Raw genomic sequence first — 19400 nt, 5'->3', positions numbered from 1 at the left:
ACTCATAGGGTTGCTGCGATGAATATATGAAAAGACTTTTGTAATAACGTGCAACATTTATGTCACATAGTAAGGGTCCAATATATGTTTAATTTTCAACTTTTTAAATAATAAATACAGGAACTAAGACTCACTGAAAGTAGGAAAAAATAGAACTAGGGTAAATAAAAGTAAATAGTGTTTTCTACAGGGCATATTACTACCTAAAAAAAATTTAGTTTATTCTTGTTGCAGGTAATGAAAACATAAAAACTATGAAGAAATATTAATGAACGAGAAACCCATAAGGGGTAGTTACTTTGAAAGTACATTTTGGGAGGCAGCCACAAAAGATGGTTATTTTGAGACACAGAGTATGAACGTGAACACAGGGTGAACTAAGTTACAGTGGCCCCATAGGGTATTTATGGTCTTAGAACAGTTTGTAGCCTTCGCAAAAATGATGTATTAGTTGCTGTCAGGGAAAAAGGATGTGACGTACAGTTTTTTAGTGGTTTTATAAAAGCAGTGTGGCAGTGACAGCTTTAGAGTATCAAATATTTGAATCATTTTTCTAATCATATTTTACGTGAATTAAGTATTATTTTGACCTAGAATACAAGTTCACTTAATTTTATGGAGAACTGATGCTTTGTTTAGAAAGTAATTAACTAAGGTTTGTCAGCGTTCTCCTGATTTGATATTCTCTTCCTCTGTATCACAGCAAAGGGACTTTTTGGAAAAGCCACTTACAGGAATTGACATTAACAACTCGCCTTTGCATTTTAATGTTTCCTGATGTGTATTTTTAAAATGTGTGTTTTGTAGGCTTGCCGTATCCCAAACAAGCACCTCTTTTCACTAAATGCGGGAGAACGGGGATGTTTTTGTCTTGCTTTCTCCCATAATGGAAGGATATTAGCAGCAGCCTGTGCCAGCAGGGATGGATACCCGATTATTTGTGAGTAGCAGCCCTATCTGTTTAATCTGATTGTCATCTCTATAGTTTGCATTCTTTGTTTTTTAAAGTTTGTTTAAATTTTAGCTTGATTTATCCCCCAGTACTCCAAAATTAAGGAAAACAGATTTCTTCAAAGTAAAAGTTCCTTTATAATAATGTTCTATTTGTCTATATCTTTTCAGAAATAACAAGAATGATCAAATGAAGGGTGGTAAATTTATTTTTAAAACATGGTGGAGCATTGTGTGTAAGCATTTCTATTTTAAATTTAGAAATGTGAAGGGTTAATAAATTTCACGGGGATTATTAGTCCAATGTGGTTAGTTGATACTCGTGATAATTTGAATTATGAAAACCCCCAAATCTGTTATGTACCAGAACACTAATATGTTGGCTCAGGAGTATGTAGCTGAAGACTTCTCAGTATGATTAGGGAAGTCAGCAGAAAGACCAAAAACCCCCTCTCAACTTACCTTTAAAAAATATAGGCAACCATGTTAAAAAGAATTGTTTCTGTAACTTCAGAGGTTTTTTTTTTTCCCCAAGTGTGCGTTAGCATATTCTTCTAGACTTAGAAGCATTAAATATGCACCCTTATTTCATGCTCAAAAATGAAAACCAGCTCTCCTCAGAAGGTATAGCTAGATCCTCACGGACATCTGCTCTGAGCACATAGTTGTGTTGAACTTTGCTCAGCTTCATACAATTTGTTACTTGGATAATTCACTTTATGAATTTCATTGAGAACTCATAATTGACTTGATTGATGTTTAGTAGATATTCTTCCTCATGAAATATTGATAGCTTTAAAAAAATACAGAGTTCTCTGTGTAGTAGTTTGATTACAACCATACTATTTTTAAAAATCACCAAAAAACTATACATAGCACAAAAGAAGATTCTTAGGAAATATACCCCAAAACATTAATAGTGATATCTGTCTTTTGGGCAGTGGAAGAATTATTTTCGTTCAGTTTTATGTTTTCCAGATTTTCCGTGATAAATGTGTTACTGTATGCTCAGGAAAAATAAGCTTGTTCAAAATGTTAAATGGATTTAGATATAGTTATGACTTAAATCTCACACAATAAAAGAATATATGCTCATGAAACTTGCCAGGTGGCTGTCCAGTAAGTTACTGGTGTTACCTGATTACTAGTATTAAAAAAAGAATTGCACTAAAATCGCTTTGATGCTGTCCTTTTGAGATTTATGTTCCCAGATACATTTTGGCTTAGGCCAATAGCAGAATTACTTTGAATTCCTTGCAGACATTTTAACCATTGATGATAGGAGTGGTCCATTGATAGGACAGCAGTGAAATGAAGGCTGTTTGGGAATTTGAAAGTTAAATGGTATGATTCATACACTGCCTTATGACTTATTCCAGCGCATTTGGCACATTGAAGATTTTAGCTTTGCAGGTGATAATGGCACAGAGACAAGTTAACTACATCTGATAACAATTAAAATGGGAAGAAAAACCCAAGACATGGAAACAGATACTGAGTCTATTGGTAGTATCTGTGGTCACCCACTTCACTATTATAATTAAGTTGAACAATGCACAGACTGTGGAATTGATTATTGTAATTATTGCTACTTAATTTGTGTTTAAATGAGAAAACATGTATGAGTAACAATTTCTGCTTTTCTTCTTACATTCTTGGTATAGAGTTGCGCGACCATCACCATTATCTAATTTGAGAACATCTTCATCACCCCAAAAAGAAATCTCATAACAATTACCAGTCACTCTTTAGTCCCTTTTTTCTCCAACCCCTGGCAGCCACTAATCTACTTCTTGGTCCCTGTGGATTTGCTCATTTTGGACATCTCATATAAAAGAAATCATACAGTATGCGGCCTTATCTTTTTGGCTTCTTTCACTCAGCGTGTTTTCAGGGCTAATCCATGTTGTAGCATGTATCAGTACTTCATTCCTTTCTGTTGCTGAGTAGTATTCCCTTGTATGGATTGCCACATTTTGTTGATCCATTCATCAGTTGATAGACATCTGTTTGTTCCACTTTGGGACTATTATAAATAATGCATGGAGCCCTGGGGGTGCAGTGGTTAAGAGCTACAGTGAGCTACGGCTGCTAACCAAAAGGTTGGCAGTTTGAATCCACCAGGCGCTCCTTGGAAACTGTGGGGCAGTTCTGCTCCTTCCTATAAGGTCACTATGAGTCAGAGTCAACTTGACAGCAACAGGCGTATGAATAATGAAGCTATAAATACATGTGTAGAAGTTTTTGTGTGGACACGTGTCTTCAGTTCTCTTGAGTATATGCCTAAGAGTTGGATTGCTGCATCTGTAGTAATTTTATATTTAGCATTTTGAGGAATGCGAAGCTCTTTTCTAAAGTGGCTGTGACAGTTTATAATTACACCAGCCATGTGTGCAGGTTCCAATTTCTCCACATCCTTGTCAACACTTATTATTGTCTGTCTTTTTTATTAGAGCCACGTTAGTGAGTGTCAAGTAGTATCTCATTGTGATTTTGGTTTGCATTTTCCTAGTGACAAACGATGTTGAGCATCTTTTTTATATTATTTGTTTTTGTTTTCTGAAGTATTATTAATTTTTAATGGAGTTACTTTTAATTGTTTACTTGTAAGAGTTCCTTATGTACTCTAGATACAAGTTCCTTATTAGATACATGATTTGAAAATATTTCCTTTGATTAGTGGTTGTCTTTATACTTTTTTGATAATGTCCTTTGCGTACAAAACTTTTTCATTTTGACGAAGTCCAGTTTATTTCTTGTTTGTTGTGCTTTTGGTGTCATATCTAAGAAAGTGTTGTTTAATCAGAGCTCACAATGATTTACTGTTATGTTTTATTCTATGAATTTTATAGTTTTAGTTTTTAAGGAGCCCTGGTGGTGTCGTTGTTAAGTGCTCTGCTTCTACATTTTTGGGAAATATTTGTCAGGGATTGAATCCATTTGGCCTGGGCTCTTTTGGGAAGTTTTTTTTTTATCACTAATTTAATCTCTTATTTGTCATAAGTCTATTTAGATTTTATATTTCTTCTTGAGTCACTTTTGGTAGTTAGTGTCTTTCTACAAATTTGTCCATTTCATCTAGGCTGTCTAATTCGTTGGCATACAGTTGTTCATAATACCCAAACCAAAAATCAAACCTGTTGCTGTTGAGTCAGTTCCGACTCCTAGCAACCCTGTAGGATGGTAGAACTGCCCCATAGGGTTTCCAAGGCTCGAGTCTATACGAAGCAGACCGCCACTTCTTTTGGAGCAGGTGGTGGGTTCAAACCACTGACCTTTCGGTTAGCTGAGTGCCTAACCACTGGGCTACCAGGGCTCCTTATTGTTCATAACAGTCCCTTATAAACCTTTTTATTCTGATAATGTTATTAGCGATGTCTGCTCTTTCATTCCTGGTGTTCATAATTTGATTCTTCTCTGTTTTTTTTCTTGGTCAGTCTAGCCATAGGTTTGTCAATTGTATTGATATCTTTAAAAAATGTTTTTATTTTGATTGTTTTCTCTTATTATCACTCTTGTTATTTCTTCCGCTTGTTTTGGCTTTATTTTGTTTTTTCCTAGAATCTTAAAGTTGAAAGGTAGGAAAAGGATTTGAGACATTTCATCTTTTTTAATAAAGGCATTTACAACAGATTTTCAAAAGTCCTTAATTGATACCTGGAAGTGCTTCTAGAAAGCTTAGTATTTTAGAGAAAAAATAATTTTACCACTAGGTGGGAGTAGAGACTTAGAAAGTTTGTAATTAAGTGGTAAGTGGTAATTAAGTGTTAAGTGGTAATCTTAGAAGATTTCACTGTATGTATAACATTGAGTAATATCTTAGCGGGGCCCATGTGGAACAGAGGTTTAAAGCTGCAGCTGCTAACCAAAAGGTTGGCAGTTTGAATCCACCAGCCACCCCTTGGAAGCCATATGGGGCAGTTGTACTCTGTCCTGTAGGGTTGCTATGAGTCAGAATCAACTTGACAGCAAGGAGTATGGTTTTTTTTTTGTTTTTTTTTTTTTGGTGTAATGTCATAGTGCTTTGTCTATCAGGGAAACCCTGGTGCATTGTGGTTAAGAGCTACGGCTGCTAACCATAAGGCCGGCAGTTCAAATCCACCAGGCACTCCTTCGAAACCATATGGAGCAGTTCTGCTCTGTCTTACAGGATCACTATGAGTCCGATGGTCGCGGGGCGGGGCGGGGGGCGGGGGTTTTTTTTTTTTTTAGTCTGTCAGATTGTATCTCTGTTGATTCACTTATTATACTGATAGTTTCAATATTAGACCTTTTTCCTGGCAATACTACAGTTTAAATTTCTCATTATTTCACCTAACTAAAATCTTGATTGAAATTTGATTTTCAGGTAAAATAATACAGTAAAACCTGCGAAAGCTGGTACCTGTGTAAGAAGGACAACTCAGATATTTTCCACTAAAATGAGCAATAGAAAAATGGCAAGACTGCATACTGTCAAAGGCAGAAAACTTGTGAGACCCAGAAAAATAAGGCAGTCCCATTGAGTTCCAGCTGTCACAGGTTTCACTGTATCTCACTCATGACGGCTAAGTTAAAAGCCCAAATTGTAGGATACTTGAAGTTAATAGCAATTTAAATATGTTATTTATTGTTTGATTAATAACTTGAATATTAAATATTCTTAGAAGGATCGCTTTGAACAGATGAGAATGACTTTTAATTATAAAAAAAAAGAAAAAAACTTTTTTTTTTTTCATAGCATATTATAAATTTTTATATGTCCAGATTCTCGCATCTAAAGTGTGTAAAAAACTATTCTTACATAGATTTTCAAACTTTGCACTGCAATATCTTTGATGATAATTTTCTTATAGACAGCACTTACCTTACGTCCAAGTTACTATAAGTAAAGAATATGTGTATTGCTGGGTTAAGAATTCTGTGTCTGGAACCTACTAATTTCTAAATATTTTTATTAGTATATGAAATCCCTTCAGGACGGTTCATGAGAGAATTGTGTGGCCATCTCAATATCATTTATGATCTTTGCTGGTCAAACGATGATCGTTACATCCTTACTGCATCATCTGATGGCACTGCCAGGTTAGTATACTTGAGAAGTACTTATTGCATATGCTGTCCATGATCAGGAAAAGCAAAGATAAATTGAGTGTGCCATACCTGTTCTTATGCTTTTGCCATGTTTTACCTATCAAGGCATCGTCTAAATATGCATCATACAGACTGACTGATTACATAAGCAGTTGTGAAAACCTTTTTATTGAAGATTCTCTTCTTATATACATTTTATATATGTAATATATAACAGGAGCCCTGGTGGTGCAGTGGTTAAGCCTTTGGCTGCTAACCAAAAGGTCAGCAGTTTGAATCCAGCAACCGCTCCTTGGAAACTCTGTGAGGCAGTTCTACTCTGTCCTCAGTGACAGTGGGTTAATATATAACATTTCTAGTCCTTGGTGTCTTTAAATTCTTGTTATGTAAACTGCTTTCTTAATGCTTGTGAAGAGGGTATTAAACAACTGAGGTTTTTTTCTAGAATGTAAGCTCTTTGGCAGCATGAACTGTGCCTTCACTTCTGGCTTGGTACAGAGCTAGAATACAGTGTTGTTTAGTGCATAGCTATAGGCTGAATACCTGATCATGCCCCTTATGTTTTAAGAGCTTTATAGATTGGCGAATATTTGCATTTTTCAGAATGTTAGTCTTTTTAAAATAATTTAGTCCCTTTTAAAAAGTGTCAAAATAAAACTTTTGAAAAGTTATTTCTTAAAATTTCATTTACATCTTTTTTAGCTGCTTGTTCTACCTTGTGTGTGTGTTCTGAAAATACTGTAGACAGTTTTTCAGGATGCTTCTGTATCTCATATTTGCCAGGAGCCCTGGTGGTGCAGTGGTTAACATGCTTGGCTGCTAACCAAAAGGTTGGCATTTCAAATCCACCAGCCTCTCTTCGGGAGAAAGATGTGGCAGTCTACTTCTGAGAATGCTTACAGTCTTGGAAATCCTGTGGGACAAGTGTACTCTGTCCTCAAGGGTCACTATGAGTCAGAATCATATTGACAGCTGTGGGGGTTTTCTTCCCCCCTCCTTTTTTTTTTTTTTTAATTGTTCTCTAAGTGAAAGTTTACAGTTCAAGTCAGTTTCTCATACAAAAACTTATACATTGTTATGTGACCCTCGCTGCTCTCCTTACAATGTGACAGCACACTCCTCTCTACCCCGTATTTCCCGTGTCCACTCAGTCAGCTCCTGTCCCCCTCTGCCTTCTCATCTCACCTGCAGACAGGAGCTTCCCACATAGTCTCATATGTCTACTTGAGCTAAGAAACACATGCCTACCGGTATCAGTTTGTTTTATAGTCCAGTCTAATCTTTGTCTGAAGAGTTGGCTTCAGGAATGGTTTTAGTTTTGGGCTAACAGAGAGTCTGGTGGCCATGACCTCTGGGGTCCCTCCAGTCTCAGCCAGATCATTAAACCTGGTCTTTTTACTAGAATTTGAGGTCTGCATCCCATTTTTCTCCTGTTCCATCAGGGATTCTCCGTTGTGTTCCCTGTCAGGGCAGTCATCGGTGGTGGCTGGGCACCATCTAGTTCTTCTGGTCTCAGGCTAATGGGGTCTCTGGTTTACTGGCCCTTTCTTTCTCTTGGGCTTGTACTTTCCTTGTGTCTTTGGTGTTCCTCATTCTCCTTTGCTCCAGGTGGGTTGAGACCAATTGATGCATCTTAGGTGGCTACTTGCCGTGGTTTTTTTTTTATATTTGCCACTTAATTTGATCCTAACAGCTGTTAAGTGGATGCACATTGTTCTCTTTACAGAGTAAGCAACAAACACTTAGAGCAGTTGGAGATGCTCTCCATCTTTACTCTGATTTAGCTTGCTTTCTGCTCTTTTGACACGTGGAGGCTTCTAGTCTCTGGACCTCTTCTACTCATTTTATCAGCCTCTTTCTCTTTATAAAATGTCTGGTTGATCAAGATATTATCATTATTATTTAGTTTTTATTTAAATGAAAAAGATAGGAATTAGTGACAATTTACATTCCTGTCTCTTTAGCTGGGAACCTACGATTGTTGTTGTTGTCATCCCTAAACAAAGCCCTCAAGAACCTATCTACTTGGTTTTTTCTTTCAGCACAACCGTTCTGTAGGATGTCAGGCAATGCTGGTAAAAATCCATGGCCTGAGTGTGAATTTGTGAGTCTTAAAGTCACCTGAGGTTTCCTCTGCTGAGCATTCCTTTTACTTCCCTTTATTCAGTTCCCTTTTCTCATTCCTCTGGCAGCAGATCCAAACCTTACCACTCATCAGGTCCCCTATACTAAATGCCAGTCTTCCCACTTTCTTTAGATTGCTAGCTTCATGTAAATTAGCCAGACGTGGACTTCCTGTATTTTCCTCCTCATATCCATAAGTTCACTCACCTTTATCTCTGTCTGCTTCTCTTCATAAAGAGATACGAGTGGACTCTGTTCCGTCTATTATTTCCTACCCCTTTTACCTCTTTAATGTATTTCTTTCTGTTGACTTTCCCCCCCTCATCTTAGAAACATGCTCAAATTTCCTTATCTTAAAAAATCTTTTTTTCAACTTTTCCTGCCTTTCAGACGACCCCATTTGTTTCCATTGTGCACCATCAGGAGATTCTGTACACATTGTCTCTGCTTCTATCCAGTGAGTCTGGCTTTCACACCCACCGGGCTGTACAGCCTCTTTAAGAAGCCAGCAGTTTCTTGCTAATCTTCAAATTCATTGGCCAGTTTTAGTTCTTAATCTGTTTGCTTTCATTCAGTAATTGACTTTTGCCCTGTCTTGACAGTTTTTCAATTCATTGTTTTCGTTATCATGAATTTCCTTGCTTTTATGACTGGGACCAACCCTAATATTTATTCTCTTTGTCTGGTTTCTTTTTCTCTGCCTCTTCCCCATGAATTGATCCACAGGACCCTTAATAGTTGTCTCCTAGATTTTTATGCTTCTCCTATTCTCTCTTAATCTTCTAGATTTCGAATCTCAATTATTTCTAGTTCCCAGTTCTTTACCGAGTTTGCGTTTGTTACATACTTCCACCCAGATAGGTTAGTGGCACCTCCAATGTAAAACCAAACTTACCTCTCTAGGCTTTGTTTTTTCTTCAGTTAGTGTTCTTGTAATACATATATACGTGTGTGTGTGTGTGTGTGTGTGTATTTGTAATGTCATTCTAATCTACTGGGTCTCCCAAGCTGGGAATTCACAGTAGTATTTCATCTCTTCCTGGGTTTTCCAGCATTCCTTCCCACATCCAGCCAGCTCTAAAGCCTGTCAGTTCTCCTTCCCAAAAGGCTCATCATTCCATCACAGTCTCTCTATCCTCACTGCTGTTGTCTTAATCCAAGCCCTTATTATTTCTTGCTAAAACTGTCTCTACTAAACTTTCCCAGTATTCGATCTCTACCTCCTCCCTCTTTGCTGTGCCAAAATTATCTTTCCAAAACCATCTTTCATAATGATTTGATTTAAAAAAATTTACCCATTGTCCATTGGAAAATGCCCCAGTTCCTTAGCATGACCTAACAGGCATGGCCTTCATTAGCCTTACGCCATTGTCTTTTGCACTTCCTTGGTATCCTTTCCTCTCCCACAAAATCTTTTGAAATACCCTTTAGCATCTTAACTTTAACTTCTTCATGCCTTTTTACTTACTCTTCCTATGCTTATCCCATTCTTTCTAAATAACTCATTCATTCAGCATTTACTAAGTACTTTTTTTGAGCTGTAGTATGTTTCTAGTCATCTTTTTAAACCCAGCTCAGATTTTCTTACTTCTTGAAGCCACCTTGGATTTCCTGATAAAACATACCAATTATAGTGTAGTATACAGTATAATATAGTAAGCCTACATTTTTCTTATGTAGCCTTGGAATTTATATTAAGATACCTTACATCATAAAAATATCAATGTCAAAGGATTAACTGAGTAAACAGTGAAGCGTTGTTGCTAGAGCTAAAAAAAAAGATGAGGTTTTTGTAAGAGAAGGAATACTTGTAATGAATAAACTAAAGTCAAAAGGAAGAGAATCTTCCCAAAGGTGACAAGAGTATGAATTCCTGCTTATGTATTCTTCTGAGCCTGTCTTCCTGAGGATCACTGTGACATGTTTCAACGGTGTCACCTAAGTAACTATTTTCTGCTAGTTAGCTTTCTGCCATATGTTGTGATTGTTAGGTGCCGTCAAGTCATTTCTGACTCAGAGCAACCCCACGTACAACAGAATGAGACACTGCCGGGTCTTGTGCCATCCTCACAATTATTGTCATGCTTGAGCCCATTGTGGCAGCCACTGTGTCAGTCCATCTGTTGATGTTCTTCCTTTTTTCACTCACCCTTCACTTTGCCAAGCAGCATAATGTCCTTCTCTAGGGACTGGTCCCTCCTGATAATACGTCCAAAGCGTGTGAGACGTAGTCTTACCCTCCTTGCTTCTAAGGAGCATTCTGGCTGTACTTCTTCCAAGACAGATTTGTTCTTCTGGCAGTTCATGGCATATTCAGTATTCTTCACGAACACCATAATTCAGAGGCATCAGTTCTTCAGTCTTCCTTATTCTCGTCCAGCTTTTGCATGCATATGAGGCAGTTGAAAATACCATGGCTTGGGTCAGATGCACCTTAGCCCTTTCATCTGTTAAAGAGGTCTTTTGCAGCAGATTTGCCCAGTGCTGTGCATCGTTTGATTTCTTAACTGCTGCTTCCATGAGCATTGATTGTGAATCCAAGTATACTGAAATCCTTGACAAAGTCAATATTTCCTTTGTTTATCATGATGTTGTTTACTGGCCCAGTTGTGAGGATTCTTTTTTCTTTATGTTGAAGTATAATCCATACTGAAGGCTGTATAGTCTTTGATCTTCATTGGTGTTTCAAGCCCTCTTCCTATCAGCAAGCAAGGTTTTGTAATCTGCATCTCGCAGGTTGTTAATAAGTCGTTCTCTAATCCTGATGCTGTGTTCTTCTTCATATAGTCCAGCTTCCTGGATTATTTGCCTAGCATGCAGTTTGATTAAGTATGGTGAAAGGATAAACCCTGATGCACACTTTTCCTGATTTTAAACTGTGCAGTATCCCCTTGTTCTGTTGAAATGATTGCCTCTTGGTCTATGTACAGATTTCTCATGAGGACAATTAAGTGTTCTGGAATTCTCATTCTTTGCAATGTTATCCATAGTTTGTTATGGTCCACACAGTTGAATGCCTTAGTATAATCAATAAAGCACAGGTAAACATCTTTCTGGTATTCTCTGCTTTCAGCCAAGGTTCTTCTGACATCAGCAATGATATCCTTCATTCCACGACCTTTTCTGAATCCAGCTTGAATTTCTAGTAATTCCCTGTTAATGTACCTCTGAAACCACTTTTAAATGATCTTCAGAAAATTTTGCTTGGGCTCACGCTAAATTCCCTTCTCGAGTTACTGTTAGAATAGCCTGTGTTTTTCTCAAATCAGCTGCTCCTAACACAGTCAGAAAGGCTTTGCCATGTGTAATCGCTCCCAGATAGGCTGCGTGCCTGTTGCACTTCCTCTTTGTACACACTGTTTTAAGTTTGATATGCTTTTTTGGTATGTTTTATTTTTTTTCTTTCCCAATTCTAATTATTTATGTGTGTGTGTATATGTGTATGTGTGCTCTTCTAGTCCATACAAACGTGTATATCTTTATAGTCTTCTCTCTCCGTGATTGACCTGATTTTTCCCTGAACTCAAGAATACATGCTGTAGAATCTTGAACCCTGTCAGTGCCTGGGTAACTGAGGCCATCATTGATACCGGTTTAGTTTTTACACCAAAAGCATCATTTTGGTTTAAAAATATTAAGTCTGTTTTAATTGAATTAAGATGTTTTGAAGATATGTTGCCTCATGTCTGCTTGTTACGTAATACACAAATAATGCTGGTAAACTTTATTAAGAAACTGACATTTTTACCTTTTTAGCTATCTTCTTAATATTCCTTCCAAACTGGTGATTTTGCTCTTTTTAACAAGCACCACATTTCATGTAGCACATGTTCATAGAAAGTGTTATATGGTGAGAGTGTTTATGCAATAACACATGTGCTTTATTTTTACTTGAAAACAGGGTCTTTCACTTCCCTCATTATTAGTTTGGATTCTTAGTAATTAAAGACCATATCCTGTATTTTAAGCAGCTGTTGAGAAAAAATGTTATTCTTTATTAGCAACTGTGGTTTTTTTCTTTCTTTTATTGATAATTTTGAAAAGGAATTGTTACTTTAGTTCTTAGACAGTAATTAAAAGGATAAATATAAAGCACTTCCCCATATTAAAAATTAATATATTCTACTCATTATAATAGCTTAACCAAACGTATAAAAACAAATACACCACACTCATTTTGCTAGATTTTGCCTATTTTTACACTGACTAGAAATGCTAAGTGTCTAAAAGAGCCACTGAACCCTTAAGGTTTACTGTTGTGTCAAAACTGTAGAAGTTATAATAATCTTAAAAAAAAGAAATCGGCCATTATTTAGAGGAGGAGATAATGAGAGTGTTAAATATAATGAAAGTGTTTAACGTGGGCTAGTTTGTTTACTGTCAAAATATCATAATTATGTTCATCTTATTTTACTCTAAAATTCATATCGCCGTTTCAGTGGCTTTTAAGTCTTTGAGATCTTTATGTTTATTGTTTAGGCTTTGAAATTATAAATACAAACTCTAATAGACTATCCTATGCTAGAAACCCCACTAGTATGCACTTCGCAAAAGGATTATACACAGTCCAAGGAGGAAATCATTCAAATTTCTGCCTCTGTTTTATATTTTATGACTGTTGTACCCAGTGTAATATTTTACCAGCTATTTGGTGTGTGTTTAATCACTGTCAAAAACAGTTTTAAAAATAGCCAAACATAACCAAATACAAATACAGATGCCATTTTTCACAGTATAGATTAAATTAGTGGACAAATTAAGCATTATACTTGATAATAACTTTAAGAAATCTCTGTCAAAATGTGAGGAATTCCACTTGAAACACATTTTCATCATATTTTTAATAATTATAAAATTTATTTTACTATCGGTTGTCACTTGCGTGTTTGAGGCCCAGTTGGCTCTGTTGGTTCGTAGAGAAAATTTGGCCCTTCAGAAGTGTGTAACTTTTTTGTCTTTTCTAGGATATGGAAAAATGAAATAAATAATACCAGTACTTTCAGAGTTTTACCTCATCCTTCCTTTGTTTATACGGCTAAATTCCATCCAGCTGTAAAAGAGCTAGTGGTTACAGGATGTTATGATTCCATGATACGGATATGGAAAGTTGATATGAGAGAGGAACCTGCCATATTGATCCGACAGTTTGACACTCATAAGACTTTTATCAACTCTCTCTGTTTTGATACTGAAGGTATGTGTGTCAGAGAACATGCTCCAAATGAAGACAAGTTGCAGGAAGATTTTTCATTATTTTTCATTTGACTGGGTTAACAGTTATTTGAGCTTGAGAGATTTTATGTATCGATGGTTGTTTGGCATATTTAGATTGATGTTTATTTGACAGGTCACATGATAGACCTGGGTATAGATTAAGTACTGCAGAAGTTCTGCTTATAGTTTTAAGACTACTAATTCCTAAACATTTAGATAAGAACCAGTCATGCAACTTCCACCAAACTGAGTCCAGCACAACTATATGGTACCCACCTGGCACCACTGACTGCCTTGACAGGGATCACCATAGAGGGCCCTCGTCAGAGCTGGAGGAAAATGGAGAACAAAACTCTAACTCACAAAAAAAAAAAAAAAAGATCAGACTTACTAGTCTGACAGAGACTGGGGAAACCCCCCGAGTATGGCCACTGGACAGCCTTTTAACTCAATAATGAAGCCACTCCTGAGGTTCACCCTTCAACCAAAGATTAGACAGGCCAATAAAACAAAACGAGACTAAAGGGGCACACCAGCCCAGGGGCAAGGACTAGAAGGCAGGAGAGGTAATAGGGAACCCAGGGTCAATAAGGGGAGAGTGTTGACATGTCATGGGGTTGGTAACCAATGTCATAAAACAATATGTGTACTGATTGTTTAATGAGAAGCTAGTTAGTTCTGTAATCCTTCATCTAAAGTACAGTAATAAAAAAAAATTATTTTAAAACATCCATAAAAAAAAATTAAGGCCAACCAAGGATAGAAAGGGGTCTGAAAATACTGTCATAATAAGAAAGAAGTAACTCTCAGATTGTAGAAGTGAGATGGAGAATTTTTTCAAATATTTGACCATAAGCTATCCAAATGTGGAAACCCTGGTGGTGGGGTTAAGTGCTACAGCTGCTAACCAAAAGGTCAGTAGTTCAAATCCACCAGGCACTCCTTGGAAACTCTATGGGGCCATTCTGCTCTGTCCTGTAAGGTCGGTATGAGTCAGAATCAACAGCAACAGGTTTTTTTCGTTTTGTTTTTAATCCAAATGTGAAAAAAAGGGAAATCGGTCTGTGTTGCTCCAATGGATAGGGGGTAGGACCAAAGCTCCAGAAGACAGATTTTCTCTGCTGAGAATTAGAAAACACATTCTAATACACAGAACAGTTCACTGGTTGAACAAGCTGCTTTGTAAAATAATAAATTCACAGTTCCAGAACAATTGTCAGTAATTATGTGTAAGATATTCCTGAGTGGGTGTGAAGTTGAACTTGATGGTCTCTGCAGTCCCATTGAACTATAAGGTGGTTTAACTCTAAGAATTAATGTTAAACTGGAACCTTGAATGGATTTTTTGATTATTTTTTGAGTTCCTACTGGGTCTCAGGCATTAGGCTACCGGTATGTATTAGAATATGGGTATTTTTCCAGAAATGTAAGGTATATTAGTTAATAAAGATGAGGGGATACAGGTACACACTGAATTAATCAAATAATCTGTTTGACTTTGGAATATAAGCTGTATACACATAGACTGAGATGCTCATTTCTTTTTGTATTCAAATTCAGGCAAGTGGCAAAGGGGAATAAATCATCAAAAAATAATTTGAAAGATTAAAGAATTCATTTAAAAAGAATTGGAATTTAAATATAAGTTGTGTTTTTTCCAAAATTGAAATCTCTTTTAGTAGCCCTTTGATTCTTTGACTGTTTTACTGGGATGTGATTTCCCCAACTTGGTACTATTTCTGATTCTGTGCAACATTCATAAATGAGTTATTTTTTTTTTAAATAGGTCATCACATGTATTCAGGAGACTGCACAGGGGTGATTGTTGTTTGGAATACCTATGTCAAAGTGAACGATGTGCAGCACTCAGTGCGCCACTGGAGTGTGAATAAGGTATAAAGTTGTATTTCACGTCACAGGATTTAATTAGAGAAATTCAAAAATGACCTTAATATCAATGTCAAGACATTCTGCTCTGTCTTTAAAAAAATAACAGTTTTTCTTAGTCCCTGAGAAGTCAATCATCATTCCTTCCTGATGGCTGCTTAATGATGACATGTGACTTACTGAAAATTTTCTTCATTTTGGTTAAGGTTTACCTTCAGTTTTTGAGTCCCAGTCTGCACTTTGGCATTCAGTGATCCATTAGATGAAATTTATGCCGAAAAATGAGGTGTATATTATATTACTGACTATAAGTAATAACATATTTTCTGCTCTCCCTGTCCTTTTTTCTTGAATCAGTAACATTTTTGTAAAAATACTGTGCTCGGTGTTTTTTCAGAACGATTGTCTTTCAGAATTATGTAGTTTATTGGGTTTGTTATTTAATCACAATAATCATTTCTTTTGAAATTTGCTAAATAGGCAGAAATAAATGAATAACCTCTTCCATTTTATGGGTAGAGTGTTTTTAAAGTGTCTTGTATTTTGAACAGTTATGTCAGTGTATATTTTTTACATTTGGTTAAAAAAATAAAATGAATCTTTAAACTTCAGTTTGTTTTCTATAAATTGGTGTGGTTTCTACATGTAAGTTAAACCTTTGTTCTTAAATTTGTCATAATAGATTATGATAGCAGTTGTCCTAGTTTGAGGAAGACACTCTAAACATGAAGAATTTCCATGAACTTTAGTTAAATCTATTGAGTCTGTCAGATCTGTTTAAAAAACAGTCTGACGTATCCTATTTTTAGTCATCCTCATCTGGTTTGTCAGATTAATGAGTGATGTTTTGTCAAAACCTAATTTTATACACTTTGAAAAATACTGTCTAATTACTTGTAAACCTGAGGGATTGGCAAGGTTCCAAAGGCACCAGTTCTAATTATTTGAGTATATAATGCAGAAGTTATTTGCTATAAAAAGCAGAGTTATTATTTATTATAAAAATTATGTGTTTATTTACCATAATTAGTATCCAGAAAACAAATTTACCTTGAAAATGTGCAGTTTGATGATTACCTCAGATAGTCAGAAGTTAGGAAATGAGCTCTATGCCTTTTTGGTAGCGATGGATCACTGAATGCCAGAGGGCAAACTAGAGACTGTGGTTTGATTCATTCTGTGTACTCTTCAGCCAGCCATATGGGGAAGGCTGTTACCCTCCTCCCTCTCTTAAGGAGGAAGTGTCCGTGTGCTGTTTCACACACTCCTTGGACCAGGTCAGTGGCTTCAGTGTAAGGGGTTTTTAAAATTTTTTTTTCAATTCTGAGAATGAATATGATAAAAAATATATATATATATGTATATATACATATATGGAGGAAATCACTAACAAATACTACAAACACCAAATCTGCCAGCGCTTTCTCAAATTTACACCTAACACGTGTTGTGCAGTTTTGTTTTTGATTTTGCACATTTGCATCTCTGTGTAAGTGTTGCTCCAGTTGCTCAAACCCCCAGCAGTACTTCCCTCATCCCCAAACTGTTGTGGTGCAGCTTAGTGAAATGCCCATCTGTGGTGTCAGTGTTTGACGTTCGTTTTTCTATAACTTTAAAAAAATAGCTGACAGCAGGTCTTAGTGTTAAGCACCTGTAGCAGGGACTCAGCTACCAACACTGGGGCTGCAGCAGTATTGTAGCACACTGCTGCTGGTGCCACCCCACCTGTGAAGAGGAGACCCTCGAGGAGAAGGGAGCAAGAAGGAGACCCCTGAAGCAAGAAGAAGGCTAATTTAGAATTCTGCCCACAGTTTAAAGCAGACTTTTCTTTGATTCTGAGGGCTTTAAGCTCAGCAATTTTGCATTTGCAATTTTTTTCTTTGTCTCAGAAATCCAAACAAGGACCTTTGGTAATTCTTCCTGTGTAAGGAAGTCTTGTTCAGGCAGGTACTCTTCAGTGTTTATGTCTTTCTTGACATCATTAGTTGGCCGTCTTCTATAGCTGTCTTAAGTATAACTACCAACAAAATCCAGAAAAGTAAAATTACGAGTTAAATTGTATTTCAGAATAAGATTCCGATAACATCTCTTCCAGGATGCGTAGAAGTGTATGACTAAAAGAATTTGAGGTTGGAGTAGAATTTGAAAGTTAATCCTGTACTTACTTTTGAATTTATAAAAATCGGAAGCTACAGGACTGATCGCCTGCACAAATCACAGCCTTCTCTATCCTGAGACGAAAAGAACTAGATGATGCCTGGCTACCACTACTGACCATTCTGACTGGCGACACAATAGATGGTCCTGGATAGGAGAGAAAATTGTAACACAGAACTCAAATTCTTAAAAATAAAGCCAGACTTACTGGACCAGTAGAGACTAGAGGGATCCCGAGACTATCACCCTGAGATACCTTTAAACTTTGAACTAAAACTACTCCTAAAAGTCATCTTTCAGCTAAATAATAGATTAAAAATAATAGATTAGCTCATAAAATAAACAATGTCGCCTGTGAGTACTGTGCTCCTTAAAAGGAGAAAAATCATCTATATGAGATCAAATGGTCAACATTTACCCTAAAGCAAAGATGGGAAGATTTGGAGGTGAGGGAAGTTAATTAATGGAAACTGAACAACCAGAGTGGAAATAATGAGAATGTTGCCACAATGCGGAAAATGTAACCAATGTCACCGAACAATATGTATAGAAATTGTTAAATGGGAACCTAATTTGTTGTATAAACTTCCACCAAAAAAAGCAATAAAATATTTAATGGGAAAAAAGAAAACGAAAGCTTCCTTATATGATGACAAACTAAAAATAGAATGTTAAAAGAGGTATTTGTTAGAAGTGCTTCTGGTTTGGGGACTGACTAATTTTGGGAAAGTGAATATACTACAAAAACACTAATTAGATAAGGTGTTACATAACAAAAAATAACATCTCTGCAGATTTTTCAACTCTATTTTACATCTCTCAGCCAAATTGTTTAAAACTAATTCTAAAGGTTTAGTAGTAGACAATCTTTTTGATAGGGATATTTTATAATTTTTTTTTTTAATCATTTTAGGAAATCAAAGAGAGTGAGTTTAAGGGGATTCCAATAAGTTATATGGAGGTTCATCCCAATGGAAAACGTTTGTTAATCCATACCAAAGATAGTACTTTGAGAATTATGGATCTCCGAATGTAAGTATATTTCAGTATATACAGGATACAAAGAATAGAATAAGTAATGAATTAATTCATGTTTATAAAATGCAGCAGTGGTTCTCAGCCAAGGGCAGTTTTTCATCCCAAGGAACATTTGGCAATGTCTGAGACACTTTTGACTATTGCTATTGATTTCTAGTGGGTGGAGACCACGAATACTGCTAAGTAGCTTACAATTCATACAACAGCTTTCCACACAAAGAATTATCTTGCCCACAATGTGTGAGTAGTGCTAAGATTCTGAAACCCTGAGAAAATTGTTTTTAATTTTCACAGTTAAAGAAAAAAACATCTCCCTTCAACAGTGATGAATGTCTTTTATCTCTGTGGTGTTGGTATGGTGCAGTATGATGTCTTAACTGAACGAGAGGACTTTTGATTAATACCAAACCAAGAAACCAAACCCGTTGCCATCAAGTCGGTTCCAACTCACAGAAGTACAGCCTTGCTTTACGTCCTTAATTCCTAACTCAGGCACACAAAAGGAAAGTATCCTTAGTGTAAACGAGAGAAGCAGATTCTGAAAGCCAGCATATACCTCCAGTGTGTTTTGGTTTTAGTATTGGAGTTCCTGTAAAACAAATGAGAGGAAGTGATTTTGTTAGATATGATGCTATTAGGTATTTTATTTCTAAGCATTACTCTGCTTAGAAAGGCAACGTGGTAATCTGTATTCGTTTAATTCTGCAAATATCTTTCTAGGCCTGATCATTAAGCCCGTCAGTATTTCTGTAGAGCTGTTCAAGACACTGGTATGAGTTGTGAGGGAGAATGACAAGCAGAATTACTGCATCAGAAGTTTATGATCTAGTTGTTTGCCCCCAAAATAAGACACAAAGCCTTTAATTAGACTTAAGCATGGGATATTCTGGGACTGGAATCTACTTTTTGATGATGTTTTTGTTGTTATACATAGCACCCGTGTAATACCTGGCAAG

The 19400-nt window shown here is 36.4% G+C and overlaps 1 protein-coding gene across 12 annotated transcripts in view; it reads left to right on the top strand.

The window, feature by feature from the left end:
• Positions 1-19400, top strand: part of AHI1 (Abelson helper integration site 1) — a 212412-nt gene that overhangs the window by 43715 nt on the left and 149297 nt on the right. For all 12 annotated transcript variants that reach the window (XR_010322954.1, XR_010322959.1, XR_010322957.1 and 9 more), the window contains 5 exons: positions 808-940; positions 5892-6015; positions 13113-13342; positions 15149-15255; positions 18320-18438. Coding sequence is in view for 8 of the 12 variants with exons in the window: in XM_064291148.1 (XP_064147218.1) it covers positions 808-940; positions 5892-6015; positions 13113-13342; positions 15149-15255; positions 18320-18438 (713 nt within the window). In the remaining 4 variants the exon portion in view is untranslated. The remainder of the gene's footprint in view (positions 1-807; positions 941-5891; positions 6016-13112; positions 13343-15148; positions 15256-18319; positions 18439-19400) is intronic.

Source organism: Loxodonta africana, chromosome 1 (genome assembly GCF_030014295.1).
Source record: "Loxodonta africana isolate mLoxAfr1 chromosome 1, mLoxAfr1.hap2, whole genome shotgun sequence".
Taxonomy (NCBI): Eukaryota; Metazoa; Chordata; class Mammalia; order Proboscidea; family Elephantidae; genus Loxodonta; species Loxodonta africana.
This window is presented reverse-complemented; position numbering and strand designations above follow the sequence as displayed.